At 46.3% G+C, this 12,621-nt stretch overlaps 1 protein-coding gene across 1 annotated transcript in view; it reads right to left on the minus strand.

Moving 5' to 3' along the window:
* Window positions 1–12,621, minus strand: part of dok4 (docking protein 4) — a 46,901-nt gene that overhangs the window by 27,573 nt on the left and 6,707 nt on the right. Inside the window, exons 2-4 of the mRNA XM_019879848.1 lie at window positions 11,631–11,738; window positions 10,727–10,841; window positions 4,611–4,730 (exon numbers count right to left, since the gene is read on the minus strand). Of these exons, the coding sequence (XP_019735407.1) occupies window positions 4,611–4,730; window positions 10,727–10,841; window positions 11,631–11,738 (343 nt within the window). The remainder of the gene's footprint in view (window positions 1–4,610; window positions 4,731–10,726; window positions 10,842–11,630; window positions 11,739–12,621) is intronic.

Consider the following 12,621-nt stretch of genomic DNA (forward strand, 5'->3'; position numbering starts at 1 on the left):
CGAGCAGGCAGGACGCCGCGACAGCGCGACCGAGGACAACCGTGCGACGACCGACGGTCCAAAACCACAATGAATTGCGACAGGAGATGAAGGTTTCTCCCATGGCGAGAGTAAACCGTAAAAACCGTAAAACAAACGCTAAAAAAGAATAATTGCGGATGAGCAGCGGCAGCCAGACGCGCCAGCGTACACTCAACCCGGAAGTGACACCCGGAATGGCCATCAGTCAAGTTGAAACAGTATATGGACTTTTACTCTTGCCAATCCATTTTTGATCATGAACCGTCACCCGTCATACGATTGTTCTCTATCACGCTGTCACAGCGTCCTACCTGTTCGGATCTCAGACGAGGCCCCGTGCCATCTCCACCCCTCTGTACCCCATGACGAGGATCAACAGGGCCTTTGTCTGGGCCATACTAATATGGACCATCCTGTCGCTCCTCCATCGACCTGTGGAAGGGCTACTACAGTACTCAGTGGCAGAGCTTCTCGGGCTCCGTTTCCAGTGGTCGAGCTCTCCACCTGCGCTGCACCACTTCCTGGACATCGCTCTTCGTCCCTCCCGGAGGTATATCCGCCCTGGGTCTCGTCGGGGCTTCTACCTCGATGCCTCCAAAAGCATCACCTCCTTCTGGTCATCCTCCCGCCGGGCACGCAGAAACAACGGCCGAACCGTGGACCACAGCCTGTTAGCCGGCCTGGCTAGGTGGGCTAATTCTCCCCCCAACAGTGATATTGCCAGCGTCAACTTCGGACTGCTCAACATCCGTTCGCTTACTGGGAAGGGTTGTCTTATCCAGGATACCCTCAAAGACCGTAAGCTTGATTTTTTTTGTCTGAATGAGACCTGGCAAACTCCTGGTGACTTTTCTCAACTTAACAATTCTACTCCCCCGGGTTTTGTTTACCTATCCAAACCACGCGGCACAGGTCGCGGAGGTGGACTCGCGATATTTTACCGCGAGAAGTGGAAAGTTCTTCCTATCTCTCCCCCTCCTCTCTCCTCATTTGAATGCCCCGCCTGTCAAATTTCCGGACCCACTCCATCGATAATTGCCACAGTGTACCGTGCCCCCAAACCTCATTGTGACTTTTTAAATGAATTGTCTGCTGTCCTCACCCATCTCTCCTCTCTATCTCCAAATTCTGGAGGATTTCAATATACACATGGACAATACCGCCCTTCCGCTCACCACAGACTTCGCCTTTTCACTTGACAGCTTTGGCTTCCATCAGTTTACAGACTTCCCCACACACATTAAAGGACACACCCTGGATCTGATTTGCTGCTCTGGCTTCACCCCCTCCAACTGTACTGCTAATGAACTCCCTATAACGGACCACTTCCTCATTTCATTTAACGTCACCCTCTGGCTCTCCACCTCCAAATCACCCTGCATCATCTCTTACTGTAATATCAAAGACATCAACATTGACTCTCTCGCTGCAAGGATCGCCACCATGACACAGACTCCTCTCCTGATGTTTTGGTTTCCCAATACAACACGGACCTCACCAACATTCTCAACATGCTCGCTCCTGTCAAGTCCCGCTCTGTCTTTTTCACTCGGTCTGCCCCCTGGTTCACCCCTCATCTCCGTTCCATTCAATCCAAAACCCGGCAACTTGAAAGACTCTACCGAAAAACTGGTCTCACTGTTCACAAGGACATCTACACAGCTCAACTTTCCCATTACAAGGACTCCATCTCTCAAGCCAAATCACAATACTATTCTGGACTCATCTGCTCTAATACTGGAAATACGAGGACTCTCTTTTCTCTCTTGAACAAAATCACTCAACCCCCGCCCCTGTCTCCCTACCCCCCCGTCCCCACTTTTATTCTTCTGACACCTGCAACTCTCTGCTCCTATTTTTTATTGAAAAAGTAAATAAATTCCACCAGCACCTGGGCTCCTCTGTACCCCTCCCCTTCCCTGACATCCCCACCTCGTGTCAACTGCTTTCCTCTTTCAAACTTCCCCATCCTTCAATAATCTCAGATATCATTACTAAATCCAAAACATTTCCTGCCTACTAGATGCCCTCCCTACAGTCCTGGTGAAATCCTCCTTACCCTCTCTGCTTCCTTTCATTTCAGCCATCATCCATTCCTCACTGTCCACTGGAATTGTTCCTTTCCCCTTCAAAATTGCAGCTGTCACTCCGATCTTGAAAAAAACTGGTTCAGATCCCAATGATTTCAATAACCTACGAACCAATTTCTCACCTTCCTTTCATCTCCAAACTTCTTGAAAAAATTGTTTCCTCTCAACTTCACTCCCACCTCACCCATAACAATCTCTACAAACAATTCCAGTCTGGTTTCTATCCCTGTCACAGCACAGAATCAGCCCTCTTAAAAATCACCAATGACGTTCTTATGGCAGCGGACGCCGGTTTAATCTCCATTCTCATCCTCCTCGAACTGAGTGCAGCGTTTGACACAATCTCCCACCCCATCCTCCTTAATAGACTTTCCACCATAGGCATCACTCACACCCCCTTACACTGGTTTCACTCCTATCTCTCTGGGCATTCTCAGTCCATCCAACTCAATTGCTTCACTTTACAGTCCCTCCCCGTCTCTTCCGGTGTGCCCCAGGGCTCTGTCCTGGGACCCCTCTTCATTATCTACCTTCTCCCCCTTGGCAATATTTTCCGTAAATTTGGTATACACTTTCACTGCTTCGCGGATGACACCCAGCTCTACCTCTCCAGCAAACCCGACGCCTCCCTTCCCCCCTCCTCCCTCTCACACTGCCTTTCAGAAATTAAATCTTGGTTCACACATAACGTCCTCAAACTTAACAGTGACAAAACAGAACTCCTCCTCGTCGGTACCAAATCCACCCAATACAAAACCAACAGTTTCTCTCTCACTATTGATAACTCCACTGTGTCCCCCTCCCTTCAGGTCAAGAGCCTGGGTGTCAACCTCGATAGCTCACTATTGTTCCACTCTCACATTAATAACATAACCCGGTCCGCATATTAACACCGACGCAATATCAACCGTCTCCATCCCTCTCTCACCCCTCACTCCACTGCTATCCTTGTCCACAGTCTCGTCACCTCCCGTATTGACTATTGCAATTCACTTCTCTTCGGTGTTCACCACAGATTCCTCCATGAACTTCAACTGGTCCAGAATTCTTCAGCCCGTATCATCATTAGAACCCCCTCCTTCCATCACATCACCCCCATCCTCCAACAGCTCCACTGGCTCCCTGTCAAACTGAGGATCAACTTCAAAATACTTCTCTTTACATTCAAAGCCATTCATAACCTTGCCCCCCCTATCTGTCGGACCTTCTTCAAATTTCCGTTCCCTTTCATTCCCTCAGGTCCTCAGCCTCCCTCCACCTCTGTGTACCCTCTGCCCGTCTCAGCACGATGGGGTGCAGAGCTTTCAGCTGCTCTGCCCCCAAACTCTGGAACTCACTCCCACCCAACATCCGTAATATTGACTCTCTTCCCGCATTCAAAACTCATCTCAAATTCCACCTATTTAAAATTGCATACTCATTTTAAACTCATCGCTTCTTTTATTATTTATAATTTTATCTGTGGTTTTATTGCTCTTGTTTAATTGTAAGGTGTTTTGAAAGGCGCTTATAAATAAAATGTATTATTATTATTATTATTATTATTATTATTATTATTATTATTATTACTTACAGCACATCTGAGCTCACTTTCTAGTTAATGTGTGTCGATGTTATTTAAACATACCTGAATAAACATTTATCTGTTGTTTTTTTTCATTTTTGTTTACTAATTACAATAACATACAAGGGCTACACATTGGCAGCATATTAAAACAAAACAATTTACTCTTTTATATTAAAAAAAAAATCAATTTAACACAATTAGTTACACGGCGGCTCTCCTACGATGCCTTGGCTACTGTCACACGGGGAATGTAAATGTAAGCATAGGGCTTCTTCAAACCACCTGTCATAACAACGGTTGTACATTAGTGATGTCATGCACCATGAGGGTCAACTTCAAAATAAAAGCACAGCAAGTAAGACAATGAACTTTGCCATTGGAAACAATCGTGGCTACTGACTTAACTTTGAATTGAGGCTACAAAGCCTGATCAGAGTAAAGTTGACTGACTGAGCTGCATCATTCTACTGCACTAAGGTGCAGTGACAGACTTGAACTGGAGTGCAATATTCAATTTTCAATGCACATGCGCACCGGCGCACCATTTATATGCACCTATGATGATAACCCTAAAGTAAATTTAAATCCAAAGAACTTTTTAAATGTTGGATTAGAAGCATTTTAAGTCGAAACAAGGTAGATGTTGCATGTGCATCAACTGAAAAACCAAAAGGTGCGGTAACAGAGCATGAGTATAGTGTATTTTTTTCATATGCTGCTGTGATACTAGTTCATTGTGTGCCATTAGTAACCTCATTACCTTTCATGTCATGACGGTAATAAACCAAGAAATCCTGGTAAAAGAATGTACCCGAATTTAATACTAATATTTAATTCTATTTTAAACTAAACAACATTGATTCTGGCACAAATTGTTAGTTAAAACAATGTTCTTGAAAATGTGTGTTAATGTATAATGCATAATTACAGACCTGTGTGTTCACATTGCATCCCAGCTGCAAGGAGATCTGGTCCTCCCATGCTGATGTCACTGACCTGTGCTCCCAGACACTCAACTGACAGTGTCCTAAACCACTCTTCTGCATCCAGTTCTATCGAAAAAAGACAAAAACCCAAACAGGAATTTCTTAAAATATACTCAACTGAGCTGTATTTATAGAGCACTTTTAAACAACCACCTTTATACAAAGTGCTGTACGTGGAGCAAAAATAATTCATATTTTAACAAACAATAAAACAATAAATTAATAACAAAGAAAGTAAAAAACACAAAAACATCCATCCATCTATACATCCATTTTCTTATCCGCTTTATCCTCACGAGTGTCACGGGCATGCTGGAGCCGATCCAAGTTGTCTTCAAGCAGTAGGCAGGGTACACCCTGAACTGTTTGCCAGCCAATCGCAGGGCGCACATCGACGCATGTTCGTCATAGATGCATGTTTTTGGAATGTGGGAGGAAACAAAGTATCTTGAGAAAACCCACCCAAGCATGGGGAGAACATGCAAACTCCACATAGGAAGGCCGGAGGCAAAATTGAACCTTGCTCCACTGCACTGTGGGGTGGACGTGCTAACAAGTCTGTAGTGCCACTCGAGTGAAGCATGTCTCTGCAGTCGATAGTCCGCTGCACCTGCTGTACATGCGTAAGCGCGAACATTTACGCACACGCGCGTCTTTTGGTTTCAACCAATCAGCGCCGACGCAACCGACGTCACAGATCGAGAAGCCAGAACAACAGGACAACCATTTTTAGCCTTAGCCTACACGATGCACGAGGTCTTATGGACACATTGTTCTGGTAATCGTGTGCTTTGCCTTTTTGCCCAAATATATATGTTTTTACTACAACAAGTGTCTTGGCCACTGCGTCCTTTCTCGTTCCACTGGGATTTAGCACGTCAGATCAAATAGAGACCAACATCTCTTCAGTCGGGTTTCGCAACTCAGTTCAAGGAGAGAGAAACATCTCTTTAGTGGTGAGCCAGCCTTTTTCCGAACCACGGACTCTCTGCCTCGGATCTTCCCCCTCACTTGGCTACCCCACAGATCGCTATTTCATTGGATTTATTCGCCCACTTCACTCCACTCCATCTGCAACATGGCCAACAAGGACACCTTCCAGCAGCTCCTTGAGATGCAGTGCCTCATGCACGAGATCCGGGAGTTACGAGCCGAAATCCGGAGCCGTAGGAAGGAACGTAGCCACGGCCATGGACGCATCATGAGTCGCGGACATAGCAGTAGCCGAGGGCGCTCCACCTCCCAGGGTGACTTGTCTGGCATCTGCTGGTATCACTGCACGTGGGGCGACTTGGCAGAAAAATGTCACAAACCGTGCTTACAGGCGGGAAACGGACCCGCCAGGAAGTGAGCGTGGCACTCAACTCTCCTGGCGTCTCTGCTACGAGCCGCATCCTTCACATTCTCGATCGGACTTCTGAGTGACGCTTTATGGTCGATTCCTCCGCGGATGTGTCGTCCCTCCCTTCCCCGCAGAGCACCATCACCCTACCAGCGGCTCCTTCCTCCAAGCAGCCAACCGCACCACTATCAAGACGTACGGCCAACGCTTTCTCAAACTTGATCTGTGCCTGCGCCGCTGTTTCCCCTTCTTTTTCACCATCGCAGATGTCCCCCGTCCCATCATTGGTACCGATTTCCTGCATGAATTTGACTTGTCGGTCAGTGTTCACAGGAAGATACTGGTCAACAAGACCGGCCTTACGGTGCGTGGAACCCCCTCCGACCATTTTCTCCAGCGACTGTCCCATCTCCCTGCCCCCTCTTCGTCTTACTACCCGACCATGTAGCGGCATTTCCCTAACCTGCATGCGGTCACGGGTCGATCCTGGGAGGCTGGTTGATCGAAAAATAGAGCTTTGGTCAAAAAAGGTTGGGCCCCCCTGCTCTACAAGATACACTGCAGGGGAAAAAATGTTTAATTGGGAAGGCTCATTGTATATTTGTAGCCAAGTGTGTCATTTTGATAGTAGGCTAATATAGCTTTTAATTTGTTGTGGCTACAGACACATTTGTTTTTCGTTTTTTTGGTCCAATATGGCTCTTTCAACATTTTGGGTTGCCGAACCCTGGGCGAACTGATCCAGCGATCCCGATGTTATCTCCGTGCCCGTCCCCAACTGACCGAACCCTCCTCTGTGTCCAGACCGATGGTGTCGCCCGACCATTGGTCCCCGACTCCCTTCGACGCAAGGTCTTCGATTCCCTGCACGGACTCTCTCACGCAGGAATTCACGGAACGACGAAGCTGATCACGAAACATTTCTCCTGGAAGGCTCTGCAGAAAGATGTCTGACACTGGGTCCACAGCTGCCAACGTTCCAAGGTGCACCGGCACACAAAGTCGCCCGTCGATACTTGGTTGACAACCTGCCACTCGTTCTGCTTGGTATTCACTGCTAAGGCCAGACATCGACTCTTGTCCGGCGAAGCTGGTGTACGGCGCGACGCTGAGACTACCTGGTGAGTTTTTCAACGCGACCGAGCCAAAGACAGGTGCCATCAACGACCTGCTTCACCGTTTACGTCACTTCGCGCAAAGCTAGCAGCCCAAGCCGCCACGAAAATCCAACCTGTCGGCACAGGTTGATCCCGACCTTCGGACCTGCACTCGCATCTTGCTCCCCTGTGATCGAGTGCGGAAGTCTCTCGAACCGCCTTATGACGGTCCCTTTTCCATCATTGCCCGCGGGGACAAAACTTTCAAACTCTGAATAAACGGCGTGAGGACACCGTCTCCATTGACCGACTCAAGCCGGCAGTCATAGAGCAGCAGTCTCTTGGCTCACGAACATCGACTTTCGCCGACAACACGGGTCCATCCTCTCCCGCTGTTCAGTCTGCAATTCCCTCATCAGCAGCAGCGATTCCATTTCTGGTTCCATCAATCTCAACCGCTGCCCTTCCCGTTACCATTTTGACCACGACATCATCCACAGCTGTTCACTCTTCGATGTCCCATTCGCCCAGCACTCCGCCACTGAAATCATGTCTGGTGTCTTCTTCGAGCCAAACCACCCGCAGCGGCCGACAAGTCTGCTTCCCCAATCACTTCACCTCCTATCGATGATTCTGACCATTCTGTCATTCCAACGACTTCCTTGCTTCGTCACCTACGCCGACTTCAGATCCAGGAGGGGGGCCCTGAAGTGGCGCCACTCGAGTGAAGCGCGCCTCAGTAGTCAATAGTCCGCTGCTCTCTGCTGTGCGTGCGTAAGCGCGAATATGTATGCACGCGCGCGTCTTTTGGTTTCAACCAATCAGCGCCGACGCAACCGATGTCGCAGATCGAGAAGCCGGAACAACAGGACAACCATTTTTTAGCCTAGCCTACGCGACGCATGAGGTCTTACAGAGACGTTGTTCTAGTAATCTCTGTGCTTTGCCTTTTTGCCCAAATATATATATTTTTTACTACAGTAACTGTCTTGGCCTCTGCGTCCTTTTCTTGTTCCACTGGGGTTTAGCAAGTCAGTTCAAAGAGAGACGAGCATCTCTTTCCACGTGCCACCAGCACAAAACCAATAAAACTACAATCAAGTCTCATACTGAGTCAAAAGCCAAAGAATAAAAATGAGTTTGAAGACGAATTTTACAGATGGGCGGCGAGGGGGCTTGCCTTACGTTCACTGGGAAAGGGACTGGCAATGGAAAATGCTCAATATCATCAAAGACTTTGCTCAGTTCTGGGCACCTCTCATTGTGTTTGGTCCACAGACGTGAGGCACAGGTGCGTAGGAGCAGAGTAGCTCAGACAGGTTAGGTGGGGCAAGGCCATTTAAAGGTTTAAAGAATCTTAAAAAAGAACTTTAAAATTTATTGGGAACAAGTGAAGGGATGCCCGAGTAGGAGTTATGTGTTCCCTCTTACAAGTACCAGTCAAGTGGTGTTGAGAAAGGAGAGGCTTTCATTTAGTTGGCTGACTCAGTTGAAAGAAGCTGGATTTAACAACAGCACCAATTTGCCAGTCTAATATAAAATCACTGTCCAGTTTAAGACCCAAGTTCATGACCATTGGCTTTAGATCAGGAGCCAGTGGGCCCACGTCATCAGGATAATAATAACAATAATCATAATAATAACAATAATAATACATTTTATTTGTGGCCGCCTTTCTAAGCACTCAACGACACCTTACAACAAGCAGTTAAAAACACAAATACAATGTTAAAAACAACATCAAATAAAATAAGATAAAATAAAACAAAATAGAGATAATGGATTCATGGTCAGAGTGAATGAGCTTGTCTAAACAGATGTGTTTTGAGGCTGGATTTGAAATGTGTTCATGGGTCTAGGTTACGAAGGTCAGTGGGGAGTGTGTTCCAGAGCTGGCGAGCAGAGCGACTGAAGGCTCTGCTCCCCATAGTGACGAGGCAGGCGGGGGGGACAGTAAGGAGGAGAGAGGAGGAAGAACGAAGAGAGCGGACAGGTGTGGCGATGTGGATGAGGTCAGATAGGTATGGAGGGGCAAGGTTGTGGATAGCTTTGAAAGTAAGGAGCAGGATTTTATATTGAATGCAGTGTATAATGGGGAGCCAGTGTTGAAGGACAGGTGTAATATGGTTTATGGATGGTGTGAGTGTGATAATGCGAGCGGCTGAATTTTGGACCAACTAAAGCTTATGGAGGGTTTTTTGAGGGAGACCGAGCAGGAGGGAGTTACAGTAATCAAGTCAGGAGGTGACGAGGGTGTGAATGAGTATAGCAGTGGAGTGAGGGGTGAGAGAAGAGCGGAGACGGTGGATGTTTCTAAGATGAAAATATGCAGAACAAGTGATGTGGTTGATATGTGAGGTGAAGGAGAGGGTGCTATCGAGGATGACACCCAGACTCTTGACCTGAGGGGAGGGAGAGATGGCGGAGCTGTCAAAGGGAATGGAGAAATTATTTATTTTGTTTAGGGTGGATTTGGTGCCAATGAGGAGGAGTTCAGTTTTATTGCTGTTTAGTTTGAGGAAGTTTGAGGTGAACCATGATTTTAATTCCTGCAGGCAGTTTGTTAGGGAGGATGGTGGAAGAGTGGTGTTAGGTTTGGTAGAGATGCAGAGCTGGGTGTCACCTGCATAGCAGTGAAAGTGAATGTGATGTTTCCTGAAGATATTACCAAGGGGGAGAAGATAGATTAGAAACAGCAAGCGGCCAAGGACAGAACCCTGAGGGACACCTGAAGTGAGGGGGAAAGGGAGAGATCTAAAACATTTGAACTGGATAAACTGGGTGCGGTCAGAAAGATAGGAGCGGAACCAGGAGAGGGGGGTGCTAGTGATAGCAATGGAGGAGAGTCTGTCGAGGAGGATGGAGTGAGAGATGGTGTCAAAGGCTGCACTGAGGTCAAGCAGGAGGAGGATGGCGAGTGAACCGGAGTCAGCAGAGAGAAGAAGGTCATTGGATATCTTGAGGAGGGTGGTTTCAGTACTATGGAGGGAACAGAAGCCAGATTTAAATTGTTCGTAGAGGTTATTGGAGGAAAGATGGGTGTGAAGTTGAGCAGCCACTGTTTTTTCTAGAAGTTTGAAAATGAAGGGGAGGTCCAAATTCATTTTAATTGAATCTAAGTATTTTTTTACGAGATGGCAGTTTACCTGTTTATCCTCTGAGGTCTGTCGTGGGATTTTGTTTTTTCTAATGTGAAATATGTGCCTGGCATCAATACAGGTAAGCAAATGCTGGATTAGATGGATCACAGCAGCGAGAGAAGATGGTGCATCGACAGTCCTTCTGGGAGATGGATTTGACCAATTTGTGCCAGTGTAGTAAAATTTGACCTTTAAAGACTTGGGCAGTTCTCACCTACATTTTTTCACCACAATATGTTAACTGTACTTGATTAATCTTTCGGTTTATCTCACAAAAGAATTTGGTGTGCAGTGCATCTCAGAAAATTGCCAACTGGGCAAACATTTTATGACGTGTCAGCAAGATTCAAAATGGGACATCAATGAACAAAAATATTTCCCTGGTACTAATTAGTACCCTTTGTATCAACTGGGGAACACATTTTTTGACATTGACCATGTTTTAATCTGAAGCATCAGAACTTGCATTTCTTCAGTCATTACCTGATTCACATGTGAAAGTGCGTGAGGTGTCATCACTAAACACAATGGCCACTGCTTGTCGCTTCGTATCCCGAGGCAGCCGTGTGACAGTCTTGACGTTTGTAATTTCTGTCACCTAGGTAACAAAATAAAGATAACAAATGGATTGGGAGAGGGTAAAAAACACTGATAAGCGAGAAAAATGTAAATAATGGTGTTCATGAGATTTTTCTGTCTCGTTTTGTGTTGTATGTAATTTTTTCCATTTGTCTAGTTTTTCACGTCTTTAGTTTATATTTTTAGGACTGGTTCACAGTTTTTCATTTGGGTGCAAGCACTGCCAAGCAATCATGAATATGACTTAATTCAATCACGGGCCTGAAATCAAGGTTTCACTTTTGATTTCTTGTCCTGTAGAAGGTGATGGTGTGACCATTGTAGGATTTTTTTGGTCACAATAGCGTTAAGTCTGCTGCCAGACTGAAAGGCGGTGTACACTGTAGACACCAATTTCATTTCTGCTAAAATTCCTCTGCCATCTGGTGGTGATTATTAGTGGGAAACAAATTAATTTGTGAGCTCTGTGCAGCCATTATGAAACAAAGATAATACCAAAAGCATAGTTAACTACTCACTAAAGAAAGGAAAGAGGAGAGAAGCAAGACTTCTCAGGATATTTAGCCATCTTTAGCCCACCATTTTCGCTCAGTGGTCAGCGTACTTCCCTTCCTAGTCCTAGTTGTTTACACTGTGGCGATGTAGGTTCAAACCCTGAGTGGACAGTGAGTGAAAAGAGCCTGGAGGGCTTGTGAGACCCGATTGCGTCTTTTTTCCAAAACTTCTCGCTCTCACTCTCGCTTACTCGCTCTCTCTCAGTCTTCTTTGTCACTCATAAACAAGCATGCACATGCAAATGTAATCACACCTTTGGACAGGACCTGACGTGGGCAGACTTCTCATCAGGATATTTCTCCAGTCGACGAGGCCCTTTACTGGATGGTTTCTTGAAAACTAACCAGCACCGGCGATAAATCTGTAACATGCAAAAAAAAAAAGCCATACTTTCATGTTACCCAATCGTTGGAAAAAAGTAAATACAGTAAATATTCCCATCCCCGGAATTCTATGAAACGGAATATCCTTCACCCGGACTAAAAACCTGTGCATTAACATTTTGACTACGATTTTACATGTTATCGGAACCTTCGTAAGCGGAAATTCCACTAGCCGTAACCCGGATGGAGACGTCATGCCGCGGGAGCTTAAATACACGCAACGCCCACCCGATGCTACACGGAAGAAACGTGTTCGCTTCGCCGCTTTCATTCGTCAGATCCGAAACGACTACGTGTATGTGAGTTTTTATTGCCGTGCGTTTTATTGTAATTGTGAATGATTTTAACTTTATTCACTTACGTCTCGTAGTTAGCGGCACCGGCTTAAAAGCAGCGCCCACTCGACACTACGAAAGACAGGTGTTCGCTTCGCCGTCGTCATTCATCCGATCCGAAACGACGACGTGTAAGTGAGTTTTTATTGCCGTGCGTTTTATTGTAATTGTGAATGATTTTAACTTTATTCACTTACGTCTCGTAGTTAGCGGCACCGGCTTAAAAAGCAGCGCCCACTCGACACTACGAAAGACAGGTGTTCGCTTCGCCGTCGTCATTCATCCGATCCGAAACGACGACGTGTAAGTGAGTTTTTATTGCCGTGCGTTTTATTGTAATTGTGAATGATTTTAACTGTATGTACTGTATTCACTTGCGCCCTGTAGATCATGGCATCGAAACGTCCAAGAACTGTAATGACTGTAGCAGAGCGGGTGAAATGCATCCGTTTGAGCGAGGCTGGACACAAAGTTAAAAGCATCCAGGAGACACTTGGAGTCGGAAAGACCCAAATCTACGAGACTT

This window comes from Hippocampus comes, unplaced genomic scaffold (genome assembly GCF_001891065.2).
Source record: "Hippocampus comes isolate QL1 unplaced genomic scaffold, H_comes_QL1_v1.1 scaffold175, whole genome shotgun sequence".
Taxonomy (NCBI): Eukaryota; Metazoa; Chordata; class Actinopteri; order Syngnathiformes; family Syngnathidae; genus Hippocampus; species Hippocampus comes.